General features: G+C 33.7%; 2 protein-coding genes and 1 long non-coding RNA gene across 5 annotated transcripts; 1 reads left to right on the plus strand and 2 right to left on the minus strand.

Moving 5' to 3' along the window:
* The first annotated feature begins 57 nt into the window (after positions 1-57).
* Positions 58-4,788, plus strand: LOC115969199. Of its 3 annotated transcripts, XR_004086884.1 has the most exons (5): positions 73-426; positions 508-709; positions 2,221-2,537; positions 3,577-3,771; positions 4,237-4,754. It is a non-coding gene; the product is annotated as an uncharacterized LOC115969199 (long non-coding RNA). The 3 variants fall into 3 exon arrangements; XR_004086883.1 differs by having other exon boundaries at positions 58-426; positions 2,221-3,771; positions 4,237-4,788; XR_004086882.1 differs by lacking the exon at positions 2,221-2,537 and having other exon boundaries at positions 95-426.
* Positions 4,789-7,397: 2,609 nt separating this feature from the next.
* On the minus strand, positions 7,398-16,210 carry LOC115968374 (proline--tRNA ligase, cytoplasmic-like). Its single transcript, XM_031087759.1, has 13 exons — positions 16,089-16,210; positions 15,303-15,357; positions 15,085-15,170; positions 14,361-14,453; positions 13,497-13,613; positions 12,847-13,034; positions 11,878-11,944; positions 10,307-10,429; positions 10,064-10,216; positions 9,600-9,884; positions 9,234-9,452; positions 8,343-8,436; positions 7,398-7,758 (listed from the first exon to the last, which is right to left on the minus strand). The coding sequence occupies exons 2-13, from the start codon at positions 15,340-15,342 to the stop codon at positions 7,694-7,696; spliced, it is 1,530 nt and encodes a 509-aa protein (XP_030943619.1). The 5' UTR covers positions 15,343-15,357; positions 16,089-16,210; the 3' UTR covers positions 7,398-7,693.
* Positions 16,211-22,078: 5,868 nt separating this feature from the next.
* On the minus strand, positions 22,079-23,296 carry LOC115966391 (transcription factor MYB86-like). Its single transcript, XM_031085633.1, has 2 exons — positions 23,167-23,296; positions 22,079-22,920 (listed from the first exon to the last, which is right to left on the minus strand). The coding sequence occupies exons 1-2, from the start codon at positions 23,294-23,296 to the stop codon at positions 22,079-22,081; spliced, it is 972 nt and encodes a 323-aa protein (XP_030941493.1).
* Positions 23,297-23,979: the final 683 nt, after the last annotated feature.

The following is a 23,979-nucleotide window of genomic DNA, read 5'->3' on the forward strand; positions in this document are numbered from 1 at the left end:
ATTCATTAGTTTAATAACTGATGGATTCATAGAAGAACATGTGGCATCTTATGTTTCATGGACAATAAGAATTGGTGATATGAACCCATGGCTGCCAAAATAGCAAAGTTTAAGGAATCAAAATAGCAACCCCATTTCAGTTTGGCTAAAAATTTACGAGGCAAAAACTTTAACTTCTTTCAAACAGTCCTAACTTTTTTCTAATATAAAAACCAGTTGTGTAACTCTTTAATAATTGTCAGATAGATAAATAATTAGTTTTTGAGTAGTTGGAGGTCAGGATTTTCTCAAATTAACCTTATCTTATCTTATTTTAATCTTTGTAATCTATCCAAAGCCAGCCAACACTGTCAAGGACGCAGTCCTATATGTACAAAAGTGGTATTAGAGTGTGAGGATGGACAGAAGAGTGTAGTTTAACAAAATGTCAGTTCTCTCATGTCTAAGTCAGTAATAAATGCTGGAGAGAATCACAGAGATTTAAGCTTGAGGCTTTCTCTTCCACAGGAAAGGATGGAGAAGCACACTATGCTGCTTCTAGGAAGCACTCAGGGAAGAGGACAGCAAGAGGGAAATCACTGTGATCATGGCATGTATTGTAGAAGAAGATGGAGAACTCATTATGGATTTAGAGCAAACGATGAGCAAGAGACACCAGGTATCTCACTGCATGCCATTAGTGGTGACCAATGCACCCAAGGCGATGAAGGTATCTGGTTGAATTAATTAATAAGTCTTGTTTGGAATGTGGCACTTACATAACATGGATTTTTTTTGTCTTTGATGTAGTCTTGACCTCTTAAGGATAGTTAGCATATCATTAAATCATAATGCCTCCCTGGACAATCAAACGTTTTATATCTGTTGAAAAAATAAATTAATTTTGGAGCTTTTTATTCACAAGTACAAGAATTCATTTTTCTGATTAAAAATTTTTATAATTGAATGCCTCGTAAAAGCAATGAAGATAACAATAGCTTGCAGTTGGGGGAAAACAAATGGTACTAAAGAAATGTGTTACCGGCTTTAATTAGATCGTAAACAAGTCCCTTGTTTTCTATGAACTTCTTGTTTTTATGTCCATCAGTGTCATGAAATGTGGAGTGCCCCTTGTGGAAAAAATTATTGCCTTGAGAAAAAAATTTTGCAAGTTAAAAATGAACACCAAAACTTTCTTTCTCCAATGTTCTCTAGAAGAAGTTATTCAGAACCCAGGAAAAAAAAAATCCAACTTTGGTTCAAATTGAAGGTGGTGATATTTCCCTTTTCCTCTAGAATTTTGAAATTGGTATCCGTTGATTAACTAGAGCATTGGAGAAAGCTTCAGCTTTTTCCTCCTCACAGGGGAATGTGCCATTGATCAGACTACTTACATTACTGAGTTTGTGAGTTTTACATTAAAGGAGTGGAAGGATACGATCAGTCCATTGGGAAGGAAAAGAAAGGAAAGAATTTGTAGTGTCCATTTTATTGTGTTGTTCTGTCAAGTTGGTAATATTTTCTTGTCATATCAATCTTTTTCAACAACTATGAATACCACAAAAAGTTATGGAGGTCAACCCAATTAGTGAGAGAAATCATGTGTTCTGAATATAAGATGAGGTAAATTGATGGTCAATGAGGAACAACCAATCAAGGTGTTTGTCATTGAGTGATCTTGGAATTTTTTTTACTTCTTGTGTTCCATTTTAAGTTAATATTAGATTTGTATGTAGTATGTTTGCAACTATTTTTGACATCTGACAAGTTGGTACGTAAGATTCTTCCAGACAACGGATCCATTTCATACATGGATGACGATGAAGAGAGAAAAAAAAAAAAAAATTAGCACTGGTGTGGTTTTTCTTCTCCAAGTTGGGTTTTTTTTTCGTCCTCTCTTTGGCTAAGCATATGTTCATAATTCGAGTACTTCTGTGTTTGCCAAAATTATTATTATTTACAGTATATTTGATGAAGACGTGAAGTTTTTTATTATTGTAATAAAGCATTACTTATTAATTTATAGAAGGGGGGAGAATTAGCTCACATACAAACCTGCTCCTTTCCTGTGTTTTTCTTTCTTATTTTCCACTTGAGTTCAATGGCATATTTTGCATGAGTTGGCATGGTACCATCTTGATAAGCTTTAGCATCATTAGGATTACACTATAGCATTTGACACCTTCAGTGTGCTAGAACCACTGTTTAGTGTTCTAAACTTGCTTATTTCTTCTTGCTTAGGTGTTGCACTACGAATCCACAGACCTTTTCTTATGATTTTGGGGTATCACTAACTTGATTGTACTGTTTGAAGAAGAGATTGCAAGTTGGTCATTAATGACATCAGGAATCTTACTGCAGTAATGATTAGGTTTAAGCATTTAAAGGTTGAGATTAGGCTTAAGAAATAGCTAAATGTGCTTAGAAACATTGTAGAACAAATGCAAAAAGGATAACACAGAAGAAGAAGAAGATAGAGAGAGAGAATATTGCCTTGGAGTTACAAGAAGGCCTTTTTGAAGTTTTGACTACAAAATAATTGCAAGAATCTTTTTTCAGTTGGGTGCAACCACTAAAAACTCTTAATTATCCATATCTTGCTTACATAAATGGCGATTACATCTGCATAGTGTTTATTTTTCTGCTGATGTTTTGGACGATTTATTTACTATTTCATACTTGATATGCATAAATATTTTGAAACACTCAAAAAAAAAAAAAAATTTTTGAAAGGGTGCCAGCAGGAAAGAGAGGACAATCAGTAAAAATTTCTCACCTAGAGTTTGGAGGGAATGAACCTGTCCATCAGACTTGGTGCTTTTTCAAAACTTTAGGACTCTGTAATTGTGCAACAAGCTAGCTATTGAAGCATGGGGAAATCAAGGTTTTATAGCTTACAATCGTAGCTTGGTTCAAAGAGTCGAAATTATAAAAGTAATGAACAAAGGAGTATATATATGACAAAATCAAGGTTATATTGTCTTCTAGGTTCCATCCAGAGGTGACTCCTTTCCTGTCATCCTTAAGAGTTCTAAAATTTAAGATTTCTTCTTGATTTTGTGTTGCGTTAAAGATTTATAGGCCTTTCCCAATGAATTTGGATCTCATAACAGTGATTATAGTTTTAGAAGAAAAGAATGTGAGTTGGTATTAAACGGCATCTGGCTTTGTTCTACCATAATAATCGGAAGTGTTAAGGATTTTAAATTTGAGATTGGGCTTGAGGAGTAGCTGGTTCTGGCTAAAGTTCTGCTGAGCAAAGACATATATATGTTTGTGTGGGGTAGTTGTAGTGCGTCTAGATTCCTGAATAATGGTCCTTCACTTTTGTCTCTGCATTTGTTCAAATATGTTCTTATGCTGTGGCCTGTTATATCACTCTAGACATTATGTTGTAAGGATTTGGTAATTATGTTCCAATGCTTTGGGCTGTTATGTCTATGACTCATGTCCCTAGATTTGTTCATTATTATATGTTCTTATTTTGTCACCAGTATTTATTCTTATGCTCTAATGTCCTCCATCTTGAGATCAACTTGAGCTTTGGTCTTCGATTAAAAATCTTAACTCTAATACAGGTATCTCTTATTATTGTAGGTAATTTTAGCTTTACATAAGAAATTACAGCGAAATCTGCTGGAGCTACCGGCATGGATTTTGTGTCCAAGAAATTGAAGAAGAAATATAACATCACCAGCATGAAGCTGCTTATACATGGGCAGATTCTATAAATGGATGGGAGTTCCTTCCTATGCATTCAAGTGCAAGATATGCACATTATGTTACAAACATGTAAGCATGAATTACAATTTTCCCTACTCAATTGATGATCTTGCAATGCATTCAATTCTTTCGTCTTGGTTGGCTTTATAATTAACACAAATGAGTGGTGTGTATTAGAGATCTTTCCATCTTGTTCTCCAGTGGGGAGAAAGTACTTCAATTTAGCTACAGAATGCACTTGCATGATAAAATTTTTATATTTCCATTTGAGTTCGTAGTTAGGTATTGCCTTTGTCTCAATTAATAAGTAGGACTTATTTCCATAAATCATTTTTTTTTTTTTTTAAAATCATCTGTTCTCACCTAAGGAAATTAATCTAAAAATAACATGAGTGCATTTTTTGTTTCTAATTTGCACTTGCTCTTCTTTTTTTTTAGTAGACAGTAATAGCATTTGTGAATATTATACTTGGTTCAATCTTTGTAGAGAGAGACTGTGTGAATGTCTGAGAAGAGTGTGATTTCTATGTGCAGTGATTACGCGCAGAAACCTTTTGAAACAAGGTTTCATCATGGGCAGTGAATTTGACAAACAAGCAGTTTGCAAAAATCTTTTCAATTTTTCTTGAATTATCAGACTTCGATGATTTAATTGGTTTCAAAAGTGATGCGGAGAAAAGAATGTCATGATATTGGTGAGGCAAGCTTGTGGTATGGGAGGAGAATTGGGTTCAAAGATGATGGGTTTGAAGAGAAGACAGCCCTCATGACTGCTACCATGCTTGTAAGTGAGGTTGTGTTAAATTATATACTGGAAACCAGTTGTTGCTGTTGTGGACTTTGCTATTTCAACTGAGGTTGTTAAGCTCTTGCTTGATGCTTCTGCACTTCATTTTGTATATTGTTGCATACTGTTGACTATGTACAGTACACCTTGTTCATTTTATTCCTGTTTTTTCTGTCTTATAATAGTAATTGTCTTTGTGTAATATTGTGTAATAGAACATGTATTCGGGGTGGATGTTTATTTCTATAATCATTCATTTTGGACATGCATGGTTAACAGAAGTGCGATGGTTGGCTACATATAAATTATAATTTTAACAAATTCATTTTCTTTTTTTTTAAAAAAAAAAAAAAAATTATTTCCCTCTTCCGCATAAGATAAGAGAATGGTTGCACCATGTGTTGGTAACTTGGGTTTGGAGAGAGGTTTATTTTTGACATTCATTAGTTTAATAACTGTTGGATTGGTAAAAGAATGGATGACATTTTATGTATCACGCACACTAAAAATTGGTGATAAGAACCCATGCCAGCAAAATAGCGAAATTTTAAGGTCTCAAAATAGCAACTCCATTTCAGTTCGGCCATAAATTTACCAGTAAAAACTGAATAATTCTTTCGAAGTCCTAAATTGTTTCCAACAATTTCTGATCCTTCTTCCTACACTATACATCCATCGTAAACTCTATCTTAAACTGTAATGTGCTTGTTCTCCAAAAAAAAAAAAAAACTGTAATGTGCTTGTTATGAGCGTAAGTTTTCAAATTTGAACATTGTAGCCTCTAATATAAAAACCAGTAGTGCAACACTTTAAAATTTATCAGATAAAAAATTAATTTCTGTGTAGCTGGAGGTCATGATTTCCTATATTAATCTTGTCTTATTTTGGTCTTTGTAATTTATCCAAAGCTAGCGATCATTGATAATAAGGACACGGTCCCATATGTACCAAAGTGGCATCAGAGGTATGAACTTTCCCAATTCAAGCAAAACCAAAATTCCCACCAATTCCCAACTTTAAAACTTTGTAATTTCTCAAAGGTATGAATTTTCCAAGCAAAATAATAAAATGAACCTAAAGGTTTTTTTTTTTTTTTTTTTTTTTGGTGATTCCCTTCTTTTTCTTTTATTTTCTTCTTTTGAAAAAATAAATTATTCTACATATGATTTCTTTTCTTCACATTTTAATTATTGATAAGATGATTTACTTGGTTTATTAATTTAAAAGGGTTTGCTAGAATCAATAAGAGTTGCCATTGATGATAAAGTGGGAGTTTAGACTAGGCAAACGAGCTCTTGCTGTGGGACTTGCTAAGTATCATTGTGTTGGAAGATCATTTCAAATTGGCTTGGACTAGCCTACGATTACTAATGTCCCAAAATATTCCAATTTTAGAATTAAATTGGTGCTGGTTTTACAGTGATATGCTTCCATAGTTCCACTTCCTTGGGTATGCTCTTCTGCATATTTTTTTTCAGCAATCATAGAATTTTTTTTTTTTTTTTTTTAAACTTCTTTATCTTCTTCAATGCAGATTTTTTATGAAATTTATTTGCAATTTCATATGCAGAATTGTAGAAATTTAAAGACTGCCCAAAAAATTTAATAATATAGCTACTGGTCCATAAAATTTCCCGGTGTAAATTTAATTATTAATCTAAATTCTTTGTAGATACTCAAATTCCATTATTGCTCCTCTTCTTTCTTCTCATCGAATGAGAAGCGTTTGACTGGGCGTGGGATGTATGGGAAGAGCTAGGATTGGAGACATTCTAAAATTTTCTGGTATGTCCTGGAGAATTTGGAAAGGCAGAAATGTGAAGATTCATGATCACGAGGATAAAAGATAGAATGCCAAGAATGTGATCCATACTTCTGTGTCTCTGTTGGTGGAGTTTTGAAAATAGTAAACCACAGAAGCGTTGAAAAATGGAAGCCACCACATGAGGAATCAAATTATTGACCGAGTTTTTCATCCGTAAATTCTACCATCTGCTAATATAGCTTGAGCAAAATTCTTCAATTTGGAAGTACAAAGAATAATCAATTATTCAATTTTATTTTTGTCGTTTATTATAATTAAAATAAAAAAAAAAATAAAAGAAACCGATGCCATAGGGCTGAAAAGGGAGTTTAAGGATAGTTGGATTTGAAACTTCTTGAATATTTTCCTAACACGCAAGAACTATGATTCATATGGATCCATATCCATTGTGTATTAGGTAGGTATATTGTCATTTGGATCAAAATCCATTGTGCATTATGTACGTACATGACCACTCACTCACATAGGGGTGAACCACTTAAGACTCACCCCTATGTGAGAGAGTGGTTACTTATCCAATACACCATATACCTCCTTGTGTTATAAGCTATCTTGTGTTGAAGGCTTAAAGTTATGTAGTTTATGATTTTATTTGTTTTTGAAGTACTAATTCCAAAGGGACTTTAATGTTTAAATAACTACGAGTAAAAATTTCTACAATGATTGACAATAAAATGATATTAATGGCGAATGAAGATAAAAGCAAATAAAAATCTACAAACTCAACTATTATAAAAATTGTTACATCAATAGCATTTTTCAAACTGTTTTACCTTGCAACTTATTAATGGAAAGTGCAACACGCACCAGCTAAAGGATTTCTTTAATTGATACACGTATTTAACATAAAGGAAAATAGGTGATGAAAATATTATTGAAGTTCACGATTAGCATTCACAATCACCAGCTATCAAAACATCACACCTTCACTTAAGGGCTATTTCATTTGCCAATGCCTGTATATGCACATTAGAATAAGAAAAGTGACATTCATGCATTGCACCGGCATTAGCGTTCCAGTTTTCTTTTTTACCCATGACTGCCATTCAGCAAAGGGGTTACTGATTCATATCACCAACCAACTTGAAACTCAAAAGAGAGAATTCAATCTAAAGCAACGAGCCACATATCTAAGACATTAAAAAATCAACAATGTAAAAACTTAGTAGCCTTTTGCTTGTAGCAAAGCAAATGATTTCACTTTTTCATGTAAGATCCACACATATGGACTATTAATTTTTAATTCCTTTTAAAATGGTGTCCTTGTATTTGTTTGTAGAAAATACTATTACTCCTAATTCTTGAGAATCGCAGATTCCATAACATCTTGAACGGATTGAGGAACACCAGGAGAAGAACTCATGTAAAAAATCAATAATCTAGTAACTCCTTCCCCAGTACGTCCATCTTTTTGCAGGCTTTCCCGATGCAAAGCATTTAGTACCTATCAGAAATTGAACATTAAGTTACGGAACTCAATATAAAAGAACTTCATACAGCAATATTGAATGAAATATACAATCAAATTGCAATTTATCATAACTCTAATAAATCATTCAAGATAAATTGATGTCCCAGGGAAGCCTATTCATTCAACTGCACAATGAGAATCGTTCTGAAGCCAGTGACATAAATGGTACCGTGCATTGGGAAATGCCATCATCATAAATGCAACCAAAATTACACACAAATATGGTGTTGGCTTCAGCCTTTTTAGCCAGCATTTTATGGGTACATTCAAACATCATACGGCATGATATTACACTAGGAATTGTACTTTTTGAGACATGAAAATCAACATATTCTTCCATCTTTTTCAGAGGCAAAAACAGGTATGCTTGTAGCAAAATTAAAATTGAGTAACCACCCACCCCAGGCCACAGGGAGGGGGGAGGGGTGGGGGGGGGGGGGGGGGGGGGGGGGGGGGGGGGGGGGGGGTGTTTGTTTATTGGATAAAGAGTCAAGGTTTGAAAGTAGTAACAGAAAAACAATAAATGAAATAACCCTGACATGAAACATAAAGACTACCTTCTAAGAGCTCTGGCTGGTCAAATGGGGAACAAAGGCTCTTACATGCTCCCATCTCACCCTTTGTCCTTGCTTTTACTTCTATCTCCACCTCCTAAAAGAGTTGCACAATAGATTTAAGAAATATATAAAAAGCACCAAAAACCAAAGAGGGGGAAGGCTAAAGTAACATTCTTCTTCCTCATGGGAGAGAACATTCGCTCTAGTTGCATGACAAAACATAAATTACAATCCAAATTTGCATAATGTTGGCATAGAGCAAAATGAACAGAAAATCTAAACAAAATACATTTCAAGTCTTATGGAAATGCAAATCTCCATTGAACAAGTTATCTTTTTCAGTAAGTAATATGGTGCTCATTTGATACAGCTTATTTTTTAGCATTTTGAAAATGGGATTTATTGAAGTAGCTGTATATGTAGAAAAGGTAAAGTTTAAAAGAACTTTACTTGAAAAAGAGCAGTTTGGAAACATGTTACCATACAAGCACATAATCTTACTAAAAAGAGATAGGTCAAATACACAATATGTGCATTGGCCAACTCCTAAGGACCCATTGAACATATTAAACTTATACATACTTGTCCAAAACACAACAATAATGGAGCATTTATGAGACAAAAAAAAGGTATAGGGGGAAAGCCCAATACAATAAAGTAGAAAAAGATTTCACTCGATCAACAACCCAAAACAATATGCTATCTCATGATATCAATATTTTAGTAAATGAAACAACAATGAACTTGAACACAAAAGCAAACTTAAACACCTTAAAAGTGTATTACTAAAATGATCAAATTCAAATCAACAACAAATCTTGTGATACTGCACAGCAAATAAAACTATTTAGGCAAATGCATAAACTTTAGAAAAAAAAATTGATATCAGACCTCCTCATCACACCAAGGTGCTAAGATCATTTTCCTTTGGCCGAGTGCTTCCACAAATTCATCCCAAGTTTTTACAGTCTGAATGCAAGCATCTCGTTTTTGTTTGGCAGCATCAAACAGGCTTTGTTGGATATTGTCCAGCATTTCTTTTACTTGCTCAACCAGCTTGTCCCTAGGGATGTCTGTTTTTGCTGAATTATCACGGCGAACAGCACGTACCTGTGTATAAAACCAGCATGTAACGATCCTTACAGTTAGTCAACTATAGGAACCAACGACAGCTGACAGTAATGCAGGAAAAATAGATACATACTAAAGCAATGGAAGTAAAAAATAACAGCAGAAAATCAAGAAAGACTAGTTGACCTGACTATTTGCCAAGTCTTTTGGACCAATTTCAATTCTTAGAGGAACGCCTTTCATTTCCCAATGTGAGTACTTCCAACCAGGAGAGTAATTATCTCTAGAGTCTGCCTTAGCACGAATACCTGCCTCAGACAAGGAGGCCACAGTGGTAGAACAGGCATCAAAGATTGCCTGAGTATCAGCATCTTTATAAGGCACAGGAATTACAATAACCTGGACAGATGCTACTTTTGGTGGCAGCACTAAGCCTCTGTCATCCCCATGAACCATCACCATAACACCAATCTGAGCACAAAAAATAAATATTACAAAAGTAACAAATCTGTAGCTGCACACATTTATCAATAAATATTTTCTAATTTGCAAATACACCACACCAACCCACCCACCCCTGACTGCTATATGTACCAGTAGATTAATTATAACTGTCCAAGTCAAACAGATAATAAATGCCATAAGATTACCGTCCGAGTGCTATAGGCCCATGAGTTCTGCCAGACCATACCCTTCTCTCCCTTCTCATTTTCAAAGTTTATCTCAAACATTTTAGCAAAATTTTGACCCAGACAATGCGAAGTTGCACCTTGTATGCCACGACCAGTATTTGGAACAAATGCCTGGCATGAGATATAACACAGAAAAATTGTTTGAACTGCCAAATATAACAGAAAATGCATCATATGTGTGCACAATTAATTCTCATGTACCTCAACACTAGTTGTGTAAAGTCCACCAGCAAACTTCTCCATCTCACTCTTCTTTCCCTTTACGACAGGAATAGCCAAGTACTCTTCATATATGCGTCTATACAGTTCCAAAATATCTAGCACCTGAAATAGAAAAAAATTAAACAGAGCACATTTGTAAACAAAGGCCAATGAGATTTAGCTCCAATGGCATCTCCGCTTGCAAGAGCAAGGCAGATAGAGGGTGAGATTGTAGGTTTAGGACCCACTGGGCACATGTGTAGTTACCAATCAAAAAGAGGGGAAAAAACAAAGGTTCCCATGTTCCAATGTAGAAATGAAAGATCAGAATCATTGTTCTATTGGGAAAGAAAAAAGAAAAAAAAAATAGGATACTGACACTGGAGTGTGGAAACACATAATACAGCAAAAACTAAGCACTTATCTGGTCATAATATAAATAAGTTAGAAGTATGTTAATTAGGCACATCTGCACTTACAAAAGAAACCATACGTCTGCATTCTAACATCTGATGCTTATATGAGAACTCACAGATGAGTCCATCTTTTTCTTTAGGTGTTATCACAAAACTTTGTTGACGGCAATTCATTCGCTAGATACACCAAATTATAAGACCATAGAATACAACAAAAAACAAGAATACTCCCCAAAAAAAAAATGCATATCTAGAGGCAATTCTTATTTCAATTTAGGAAATTCTAGAATCATTTGCTTTTTTATTTATTTTATTTATTATTTTTTTTTAACGGTTCTTCATTAATGTTCAATATGCAGGATTTAAGTAAAATTTCTGTATCCTAAATAATTCTAGTTTCTTGATCTTGATTGGAGCTTCTTAACTATTTAATTTTATGATAGATAGAATTTTGATCTTAGAAGATAAATTGACAACTTGACAGAGACAGTGTCAACAAATATTGAGGTTTATTGATTGGAGCTTCTTAACTATTTAATTTATGATAGATAAAATTTTGGTCTCAGAACATAACTGACAACTTGACAGCAACAATCTCAACAAATGGTTCATAACGTAGGAAGTTTTAAAACTCAATACCAACTAGAAAATAACATAATAGTTAACAGAAAAGTATCATGTAATATAATTCTGAATAATGGTATTAACCTCATGCACCATTCTATTACTCTAGCAAAGGAAGGCCACAACCTCGAGGCAGCTAAAAGGGAACAAATCTAGGCTACATGCATTCAAGAACAAGATGCAGAGCATAATGCAAACTATGCAACAAGATTTGAGGATATTAGACAAAGAAAACCATATTCTCCAAGAATTCCCTACATAAAACATAATGGTTTATGACACTTTTGATATTAATCCAATGACCATGGTCTTTGATTTTTCAAACGAGTACGGAGGTTAGGAACGGAGCAATATACCTTGGGATGAAAGTACATACCAAGTTTCTAAAATGCTTAGTTCAATACTCAATTCAAGAAAAAAGAAAGAGATACCAAAAAATCTGTTGCTTGTCCACTTCCATTAATTTCTACGTATAGACCTCCAGGAATCAAAAGTGGACAGATCAAAATTTAAGTGCTGAGTTTCATATACCTCTGCATCTGCCTCTGCTTTTGTTGCAAAAGCAGTGTGCCCTTCCTGCCAGAGAAACTCACGACTCCTACAATCAGAAATCATGTCCAATGTATTAACAAACTGTCATCAAACTTTTTTTGATAGATAATAAGAGTTTTATTGATGAAAAAGAACAATGTGTTTACGATTGTAAACTCACTGCCCTTGAAACAAATACAATCAAATCATTAGGAAAGACTAATAGAGATAAGGAAATCAGACAAGGAACTACAATGCGTAAGACCCCAAATACGAGACCACTCAAACAAAGTCCTAGCAAGCAAGTTCTTCAACATATCTATAGGTCTCTCAATGTCCTCAAAAGTTCGGGCATTGCGTTCCCAAACTGTCATCAAACTTGAAAAACAGTAATTATACATATTAGCAAACACATTGATGCCTAGCAAAAAAGTGTAAATGGTTTTTTACACTAATTTGTAAATTGACTTAACAAATTTTTTGATAATTTGATAGTTGGGGGAGGGGGAGTTTTGAACCCTGGACGTCTCCTTTGGAAATACCAAAAGGTGCCAGTTGATCTACAAGACTCTTGGCAAATTGACTCTAACAACTTGGGGGGTGCAACACAAGAAAATCATACAAAACCTATCACAACTGATATGAAATGCTTTGCCAAGACACCAAGTGACAGACCAAAGAAAAGAATGGCTTCAATAGAAACAAGTCTCTGCATATGAAAATTTCCATGCTAAGAAATAAAACGTAAATCATTTCCACAAAAGATGAACGGTAAAATATATGCCAGAATGAAGACAAGGGTTCATATTACCAAAAAAAAAAAACTCAGATTGGCTAGTGTATTACACTCAAAAAATTCAATCAGCTGACTAAAATTTCACATCGTCTCATCAGCAGCCAATGGACACCATCAACAAGGTTAAAATAATTCCAAGACATATGAAACTGAACAAATTAGATAGACATTACCTGATAAATGGCGTAGGATGACTGAATTCCCATCGAACAACATTGCACCATTGATTAAGTTTCAAAGGCAAGTCACGGTGTCCCCTAATCCATTTAGAATAGTAAGGATACATGACAGTTTCACTTGTTGGGCGAATTGCTATGGGCACTTCCAACTCAGATTCCCCAGATTTTGTTACCCATGCGACCTATAGAATCCCAAAATACAATTTGATTAGCACCCTCTCTCGTCTAATAGAATGAAATCTCTCTCATGAAAAGAGAATAAGAGAATAAAAGATTAGCATCAACCAAGAGCCATCCAAAATATTTTTAGATATCACCCTAGTTAAAATCAAAGCATAACTAGATAAACTTTTGTACCAAGGACAAACCCAATAATAAGACCCAGTTCCACCAAAAAGAATCAAGGTAGCAGGTTGTGCTGTACCCAAAAATAATGCCTCCAATAGCAGGAAAAGAACACAGGAAACTTTTACCAGAGCAAATTTCAGTTTCCAATTTACTCTAGCATCAATACAACAATTCCAGCCCAAAGTATGGAATGATTTTTCTGGAATAACTAAAAATTTCATAAAATAAAAAATGAGTCTATCCTATACCAAGGTCGTAAAAATGTATGCATGACAAAGATTTCTAATTTAACTCACCTCAGGAGCAAAACCCTCAACATGATCCTTCTCCTTCTGTAATACGCCAGGAGAAACAAAAAGTGGGAAGTAGCAGTTCTGGATGTCCATTTTCTTTATTTCAGCATCAAAAAATTTCTGCATAATGACATTGATGTAAAAGAGTATGCATCAAACTGGAAAATCAGTCTAAAACTTTCATTATAGGGGGAAAAAAGTCCATTGCTTCACAAACCTATAGCAATAACCAGGATGGCTTCAAATTAACATCATTGAAAGTACCACATACAAGAAAGTTTCAGTAGAGAACAGCACAAATGAAAATTACATGTTCAACTTAAGGAACAACCAAAATTTTAAAAAAGGAAAGGGTAAAATCATTGTGGATAGATGTTGTATGTGTAAGAATTGTGGTGATACCATGGACCATCTCCTTTTACATTGGCAAGAAGATTGTTTTCTTTATCATTATCTGTTGTGCATTGTTGATGTCTCAGAATATATTAGAAATGTCTGAAAAAAAAAAGGTGGGGAGAACTTGTCCATCTTTGTATTATGTAGCCAATATGATGGTAAAGAAATAATATCACATTCAACACTCAAAAAGCTAAATGTGACTCTTAAAACCATTTTCTTATGTTCATTGTGGGACTAGTTGTGTGCTTCAAGTTTAGGCGGTGTACATTGTGATTCTTTCTTGTATTTCTTATTCTAAAATTTTCCCAGAAGTCATTTTATAATCATCTGGTGTATTAATTAGTTTTTTTTTTTCAAGTATCTGATGAATTAATTCTTTTATCCTTCAATAATTTTCTTATTAGTAATTAGTTATGACAAGAAACTTAAGAACAACAACCAAGGATTCAAGAAGGGATTCAAACTCACTTGCATTATCTCCCAGATAGCCATTGCCCATGGCCTCAGAATATAACAGCCAGAGATGTCATAATATTCAATCATTTCTCCATTCACAACTACCTACACAAGCCAAAAACAAAGATTAATTAATAACAAAGGGGTGAGGCTTTTCAAATCAACAAACATCAGACATTATACTGATGTCAATTGGAACAATATGATCTACAACCCTAGAGTTTCCCTAAGATTTTACATGGTTATGAACTACAAAGTAGGAAGAAAATGCAAAACACAGATAAGTTTCTTTGCACAAGAAAAGGCTAAAAGAGACCCATGCTAATCCAATTGATCTCCTATGAAAAGCCACTAAATAATCACAAAATATCTTGTGCAAAGAAGCTAGCTAAATCGTGATGAGAACTTTCCACACTAAATTCAAGAAATCTGAAGTGTTTGACTACAAAAATCTAGCCCTTGTCAGATACTAAAATTTTTAAATAGATAAGTGACTCACACACTCCACAGGCCTTGAAGCAAGACCTCTCAACACCCCCTAGATAATGGGGTGGAAATTCTGGTTGACCCAAAGGCAATTGGCATTGGACACACGCACGCAAAACAGGATAAAAGCTTATAAGTACAGTAGTCTGAGAAAAACTGTAGAGAGATGATGAAATGGTACACAATCAAACATGTAAAGAACACTTAATAGAATCCATACTGCACCATTGAAAAAACAGGCAAAACAAACCTCAGAATACCACTCCCCAAAATTCTCATCCTTGCGATTCGCTAGTCCCAAACCAGTCTCCTTCTTCACCTCCTTCTTTTTCCCCCCTACAAAGTCAATCACACAGTATAAGATGCAAACACAATAACATAGAAACCAATACATTCAGAAACAAACACGCATAGCATCAGCAAAACTAGCACACCACAATGGGGAATAATAAAGTCACAAACACTCACCACCACTTGCATTAGACTTTTTTGCATCGCCACCAGCCATTTCCTCAGCTTACTCCTGCGGACAATACCCATTAAAACAATTAAACTAAAATATCCAATATAAAAAGTCTCTGAAACCAAATCCGAACAAGGTGCACATACTAATTAAGAACTACAAGTAGCATAATCAGTCCAATGAGACAGACTTGAAAAAAAGACACGGACGCTTATCCAAAACTCTCAATTCAAACAATACCCAGTAAACAAATCTGCCCAACACACTTCCAGACTCATAAAAGACCTTGTTTTGGTCCCACAAAAACAGATTTCTCAAAATCCTTAACTAAAGACTAGAAATAGAATGCAGTAATCTCAAATCTCACATATAGTTCCAACAACAAAAAAGTAACAACTTTGTCTTTGACTTTTGTTTTCAGTGGCCTTGTTACTTAACAAAAAAAAGAATTACAGACCAGATCTAGAAACAAAATAAAAAAACCCAGAACCAGACATGAACAAGAATCAAAACAAATTATAAATGCCCAGTAAAAATTTCAATGATTTAAAGAAGAAAAAAAAAAACCCAGATTAAGTATTCTTTCAAGGAAAATCAAGGATAGCTAAAAATTCAAACTTGGCTATGCCTCAAAAATTCATGTATGGTGTAAAGAAAGTAGAGAATATAAAAGATTCAATTCGGTAATTAAGCTAAGCAAAGCAAAGCTAAGCTAAGCTAAATAGTTGGTAACTGAACAAACAGGAAGAGGGAGATCCAAAATCCAATATGCAAAGAGAGAGAAGTCATACCCGCTGTCGGAGAGAGGGAGAGAGAGAGTGAGCAGTGTGAATTTTTGGGTTGGGGGCGGGAGAAAAGAAAACTTTACTATAGGTCTGCGAACGAAAGAAACGGAGGGCTGTGATTTTTTTTTTTTTTTTTTTTAAGACGAGAACGTGTGACATATACGTGACAAAACTTTCTGTAACTTATGTTCCCTTCTTAATTGAAAAATATATTTATATATCCCATGAGAACAAAAGTTATATGAAAGAATCTTAAATGATGAAAATAAAAAATAGCACTTAAAGAGTTAAAAGTACTGCATTTAATTTTTACTCTCTTAAAATAGTAGTCATTCACTATTCCCGAATAGTTTAAATAGTAGACCAAGTCACCAAACAAATAGCTCACTTTTAAAAAAAATCTTTAATAATAATTGAATAAAAGCTCACTCAAAAGTACAATAATCAAAATAAGACTTTATAAATTGGAACTCTATAAAAATAAAAAATAAAAACAAACAAGTATAACATTATACATATTTGCATACATTTATATAAAATGTATATTGTGTAAGCTTTACTTTACAAGATTAATGAAAGATAAATATATCATTGTCTTTTTTGTTTTTGGATTTCAATGTGTGCTATACAACTAATATAAGGATAATAATGCAGTACAACTTAGAACAATTAGGGTTTGGTAAAGCCCGTATGGGCTTTACTAACATATACTATAAAAATATCCACTATTTATATCATATTTGAAATTAAGTATTAGTTTTTAATTTTATCAATTAAAGTCTTCGATTTAAGGAATTCTATTAATTTTAGGCTTAGATGCAAGAATGCCCCCTAGGGTTTGGGCTAGTTGCCAAAATACTACATGAGATTTCAATTTTTCCTTATAACTCCTTAAGGGTTCGTTTGGTTGAGGAGATGGAAAAATGAGAGAATGAAAAAAAAAAATTTGTTTGGTTGAAGAGAAAAGAATGAGGGTAGAAAATAATATTTGTATAAATTTATTCTCATGCCCTATTAGATAAAAAATATTACACATTATATTTTTATTAAAAAAATTGTACATAGATGGACACTTCATTAAAAAAAAAAAAAAAAAAAAAAAAAAAAACCACACACACAAAATCCAAGCATTTACACCCAAGTAGCTAAAAAAGAAAAGAGAAACAACCAACCAACCAACCAAAACAACAAAAACAAAGGCAAGCAACACGTACAGTGTTTTGGTGGGCTTAGAGAGAACTCCTAAGCCCCACCAAAATCTCTTCACTTTTCCACCCTCAACCAAACAACCACAAACATAATTTTCTTCCCACTTTTCTCTCTCGTATTTTCTATCCTCCTTATAATCACTCCAACCAAACAAGGCCCAAGGTTTCTATATTTGTCATATTTACCACTAGGACTAACTTTTCTTAGCTTTTATAAACAAGAAAATCACATGACCATCACCTGCTGAATAACGTGAATCAATTGGTAAGTCTTTTTAACAAAAGTTAGTCCCAATGGTCAATTTCTAGAATATAAAAAATTCAGGGAATTATAAGGAAAAATTGAAACCTCGAGAAATGTTTTTACATTGTGGCCTCAATTTAAGCATTTGTTCGTCTCCAATATACATTTTCATTGGTAACTCATAGAATGCACGAGAATGTTTAACATAATATACTTTTTTTCTCAAATTTTTTTTCCTAAATATGAAATCTAATAATTATGATAGTTATTAATAAACATTTAATATGATTGTGTTTTATATGGAATTATATGTTTTACCATATAAAACAAAAACAAAAACTAATTTGATTCTAATGGGGGATTCAATAATAGAATGAAATTTAATTATAATTAAAATATAGGGCTAAATTCAGGTTACGCATGGTGTACAATACGCCAACCAAGGCATAGGAGAGTGCTGACATGGCTGGATCTGGGCTCTACATGTGAAACAGTTGTGAGCAAAGGAGAGGAAACATTGGTTGAGGTAAAGTATCTTTGCTCCGTGTGAGCGGCATGATCATCTTGGAGAAGAGTGAGATCTGCAACTGACATGAACACCCAACACTTACAAAAGGGAGATAGTGACTCCTTGTGGTTAGAGGTTATAAAATCCCCCTTTTTATTGGCTGTACTTGTGCTGGACCATTGTTAAGGACACGTGCATCACTCTTAATGCCCCTGATGTCCCTTTCCTTGTCCAAGAATTGCTCCCCACGTGGTGGTAGGGTCGCCCTCCAAGTTGCTATTCTGTGCTCATTCTCTCTCCTCTAGCCACTACATAGTACCTTAGCTATATTATGATTTAAATGGAGGAATCATAATTTGACACTTGTCTTTTGTACTTGGCAACATTTCTCGGACTATAAAAGGAACATGTTGCTAGACCATTTAAAAAAAAAAAAAAAAAAAACGCAAGGAGAACAACAACAAGAACCAGGAGAGAACATTAGAGAAAAAAGTAGAAAATTTGTGGGGAAGTGAGGTAGAGAAAAAGGCCTCTCTTCTAGGAAGAAAACCATCATTGTACGAGGAAAACTTCCAATTTTTTTACATAATAGAGAGCTGAAAAGAATAAGGGACATTCCCCCTTTACTCACCCGTGGTTTTTTATCCCTTCTCAAGGGTTTTCCACATACATCCTTTGCTTTCTTTACTTTTCTTGCAATGCTTTCTTTTTCTCTTGACATTATAATGTTAAAGCTTTCATTTTTAATCACGTACCTTTGAGCTTTTTCACTAAAATGTACTGTTAGATAGCTTATCCACTTTTCACACAAGCTCACAAATCTAACTTGAATGTACGCATAGTGTAACTATAATTTAACTTGTGTGTTTCTATTTAAAAATAATCAAATACAATTTACAAGACATGCATAACAATTATTGATGGGTATTACCTTCAAGCTTACTTCGACAAAGCCGACAAACTGAGTAAGACTAACTTTTTTTTTTTGGGGATCGTTGGGGGAGTGGGAATTCAACCCTATATTATGTCTTCGATTAAGACACCAGGAGTAAGACTTACTTTTCAAATGATTTTTAAAGCTTTACTTCTAATAGCTACATTTGAGTTCTTAGTTGAAAATTACTAATAGTCGACCTTGCCAAGCCCATGGTCAAGCATCGCTTTGAAAATGGTATGATGTAGTGTCAATAATCAATATATATATATATATATATATATATATATATATAGAGTCAGTGTAATTTTTAACTAAAAAAGGTCGAGTCTCATATGATATTTCCTTCCAATGTTTTCTTATTATAGGATTAGGCACAACCCATAAATTATAGTTTGGTACATTAATAGCTTTTACAAATGTATACAAAAACGTGTCTATATCTCAGAAAATGTAGAATTCTATGAAACCAACACTACATTTTAGTCACATAAAAAAAAGTACATTTTAGAGCACGATACATACATTTAATATTCCTTACGAAATTATATTGATCTTCCTAACTTTCAACTGACATTCATTCAAGTTGAATAAACACATTTAATTAGTTTACTTTAAATATTATAATTATGAAGGAGAGAGTCAGAGAGAATTACTGTGGACATGTAACTGATGATTATAGTAAATTTCTAGTATGCTACTAAATGTCCGTTTTGATTTTGATTATTAGTCAATTTATTATTTATTATTTTTTCTTACTATTTGTGGGTCTCATTTGAGCTCCATACTTATTCTACTTAGAGCACTAGCATCCGGGGATGAATTTTTTTTTTTTTTTTGTATCCTCAAATACTACTTTATCTATTTTACCAACTTATTTTACAACTCACATTACATCCTAGATTTTATTTTTATATACAACCCAGTAAAATAATATAAACTATCTAATAAAATAATAAAAATTATTCTTATCTCTCTCTTTCCTCCCACTATCTTTTTCTCTTTACATACAACCACAAAATTAAATATTAGTATTTTTTTTCTTTACAACCTATGAATAGTAAGGTTGCATATAGGTTGCAAATTTTTTTAGATATACAAACCCAAATGAAGTGGATATTTGCTGTTTTAGGTTTGAAAAATTGCAATTGGGGGTTGTTTACATTGTCCAATACTAGTGCTCTTAGGTTTTAGTTTTACTTTTAATGTATGGAACTTTTAGCAAAAAATTAGATAAGTTGTTTCCAAACAAATACTAAGACACTCGTATAAATGATGAATAAACAATGAGTTTCTGGTTTCCCTTTGGATGGGATAACTATATATCTTTTTTTTTTTTAATATACAAAATAGAAATTTTACTCTAATCTAATCTAAGTGTATATGTGTGTGAAACTCTCTCTTAGAAACTTAAATCCTGACCCTTACTCCCTACACCCCACAAACACTTATACTTGTAAAGTGATTATCGCATTAAGAGTATGTTGTGGTGAGATACCCGTTTGGTAACCCTATTCAACACACATTTTTTACATTTCAAACACACTTACACACATTTTAATACATTTTTTCACCCACACGTACGTATATCAAAAACACCCAAAATATCTTACTCAAACTTAGTTACCAAATGGGCCCTTATGGAAACATCCAAGTTCAAATCTCCTAATTGTAACTATTAATTAAAAAAAAAAAAAAAATCTATTCTAATCTAACTCAGACGAAATTAATGAAGCTGTGCTAGTTCAACGGTGTCATTAATTATTTATATCTTTCTATAAGAAACAATATAAGTTAAGTACCATTGGATCATACTTGAATAGGCTTGACACTTGAGGTAAAGGGCGCGCTACTCTCCCCTGGCGCAAAAGAAAGAAATAAGAAAGAACAAAGAAGGTTAAAGGTGAGTCTAGAATCTAGAATCGTGAATCCTGATAGTGTTTATCGATTACACATCACACATGGATCTATTAAATAATGCACAAATAGTCCCTGCAGACAACTTGGATTTTATATTAAGGCAGTTTGCTTATTGGCTTAATCCTTGACAAAGTAACAGAGCTGTTGGCGCATTAGCAAGAAATATTGGTCATTCCTGTCAAATATATGGTTTTGAGTTCTTGATTCCGTACATAGGAGAGTATAATACACTATGTAAATAGTGTAGTTGCGGTTGAGTGATCTGTTGATTCTGTTTAATGATAAACTCTTTTTTACTTATTTTTAAATAATTTGATAATTACTTCTTATAAAAAAAAAAAAAAAAAACAAGCTATGGCACTAATTAAACTACAAGGCTAGCTCTTGATAAATGTTCAACTCTAAATGAGATAATAGTAGTGAAAATGAATAATTGTTAACTTTGAAAAGTCTAATATTCATGCATGTGAGCTTTACTCTTAAGTCTTATGTCCTAACCGTAATAAAGATAAATAAATAAATAAGAGATATTGACACCTTGATATATTGATCTTCATTTGAAGGCTGCATATCTAGATTTTTTTTTTTTTTATATATAAAAAAAATGTTCTCATTCAAAGGTATTACATGCTAGCTGTTATTTATGAGAAGAATTAGGCTTCCAATTTTTTTTTTTTGGTAACTAAAAAGAAAACAAAAAAATTAAAGGAGAAAATAGAAATGATATATAGTGTATATCAACTGTTTTCCTTTTTGTTTTATAATGTTTTATTCTATTTAAAATTTCTAGCTATAATGTCCCGGCCGGGGAGTAGGGAGCAAATTAACCTTCAATAAGTGTAATCTTTTGAAAGTTGAAAATTCTTGTGCGGCTCTCTGACTGGGAAAAAATATATAAATAATAATAATAAACTATAGAGACACACACACACCAAAAAAAAAAAAAACAAAAAAAAAAAACAAAACAAAAATGACCTAATAATAAGACACATATTAGAAAAGGAGGAGAGGGAAAGAAAGCTTACAATCCCATGCAAATTAATTGATCCACGAGGGTCACATTATAATACATACCATACTCACAAGAAATTAATTAGTACTGTAGAGCCTAGAGTCTAGACACAACAAAATCAAAATCAAAGTTAGATGAGCTCCATATATAGTGATGAAGAGGGAGCTAAGCTAACAATCCCATGCAAATTGATCCATTGGACTAGCATTGTAAAACATACCGCATGGCATTAGTGTGGACTCCATAAAATCAAAATCAAAGTTTGAGTTCACAAATGAAGCATCCATATTGTTCCGCTCATCACTCAATTTATCAGCCTTCTTAATTTCCACTTCACTGTCCTTCATCTCTAGCTGTGGCTTCAGTACTTGTTGCTCTGGCTGCAACATTTCATCTTGTTTTGTGATCTCCATTGGTTGAAAGCTACCACTCCACATGCAGTTCTCTTGTACGCTATCAAAACCAGATGGGTTTAAGAGAGAAGAAGATACTGATGAAGCACTTCCCACTAAAGAACTTGGATTTTGCTCTTGGTTTGTCCATACAGCATTAGGGTTTAGGAGTTCATAGATTGGTATGGTTGGGCTGGAAAAGTTATTATCGGTAGGCGGAAAAGAAAGTAATGTGGAAAATGGTGTGTTCATGTCCACAGAAGCATCTGCCATTAGTGAATTTACAGAGAAAAGTGAAGTGGGTTTGGGATTAGTATGAGAGAAATTGCAGCCATTGTTGTGAATATCATTAGTTTTGTGAGAAGGAAGGAGATTGTGAGTGTTGGGATCTAAACCTTGTGCAAGGAGCTTCTTCTTAATGCAAGAATTCCAAAAGTTCTTGACCTCATTGTCTGTTCTGCCAGGCAAATGCTTGGCTATCTGAGCCCATCTGTTGCCAAGAATCCTATGAACATCAATGATGATTCTCTCTTCTTGTGAGGAAAACGAACCCCTTTTGAGATCTGGTCTCAAATAGTTTATCCATCTTAATCTGCAACTCTTTCCACACCTCTGCAAGCCTACATAGACCATGGTTCAAGATTGAGAAGTTAAACCCATTTGAAAAATATTGAGAAGAACAAGAATTATGAGTTTGATAAACTGGAAAGAACATTTGTACCACCAAGAGTCTTGTAACTCAAGTGGCATTATCTTCTCTCCTTCCTAAGGAAAACCAAGATTTAAATCTCCTCTCCCCTTTTCCGTTGTAATTACTAAGTAAAAAAGAAAAGAAAAAAAAAGAAAGATGGAAAGAACATTGGTACCTGCAAGTTTTGGAACAGAACTCCATGAACCATGGCCATGGGTGGTTATGTAATTGACGAGCTTTTCATCTTCTTCAGGAGACCATAACCCTCTCTTGACTTTCTGTTTGCTGCAGCAGTGATGGCCCATCCTACTGTACCTGGACCTTCTCAATAGCAGACCTCACCATTGAATTTGTGTGCTAGCTATAGCTTCCTTATATTTGCTTCTCCATTTTCATAATTAAAAGTAGAACTATTTCTCTTAATTGACTATATCATACGTGTATGATGCAGGTTTTAGAGAGAGTGAGTGAACTAAGAGAGAGAAAAATGTGCTGGAAATTTAACGTGGGGTTTACTCATAAGAGGACCACTGATCTCGAGTGCTTTGGTAGCTTCCAAGCCTTGTCTTCAACCATTTCTCTCAACTCGATTATTACTTTTCTTTAAACAATAAGAAAATCTTACTAAAGTTGATTAACATACAGAAAAATAGTGACCCTGGAAGAAAGCAACATCCTTAACCATTTGATGGGTGAAAGCATAATCATTCCTCTAAAATTTACATCTTTCCCTATTTACAAAGGGTTTGTCTTTACGTAGTTAAGCATTGCAAATAAATAATAGCTAGGTTTGTATGAGTGATTAATTAAGACATTAATCCTTTGTATGAGTGTACGTGAGTACCAGCTGGGTTCGTAATTTGGACTGCCATGCTTACCAAATATCAAGCTAATAATAAAGAACCACTATTGTCCCATGCATTTTGTACATATTGCACTCGATGTTAGATGATTTTATGGTAAATGTGAAATCAAGTACTATAAATTT

The sequence above is a fragment of the Quercus lobata genome, chromosome 11 (assembly GCF_001633185.2).
Source record: "Quercus lobata isolate SW786 chromosome 11, ValleyOak3.0 Primary Assembly, whole genome shotgun sequence".
Classification (NCBI taxonomy): Eukaryota; Viridiplantae; Streptophyta; class Magnoliopsida; order Fagales; family Fagaceae; genus Quercus; species Quercus lobata.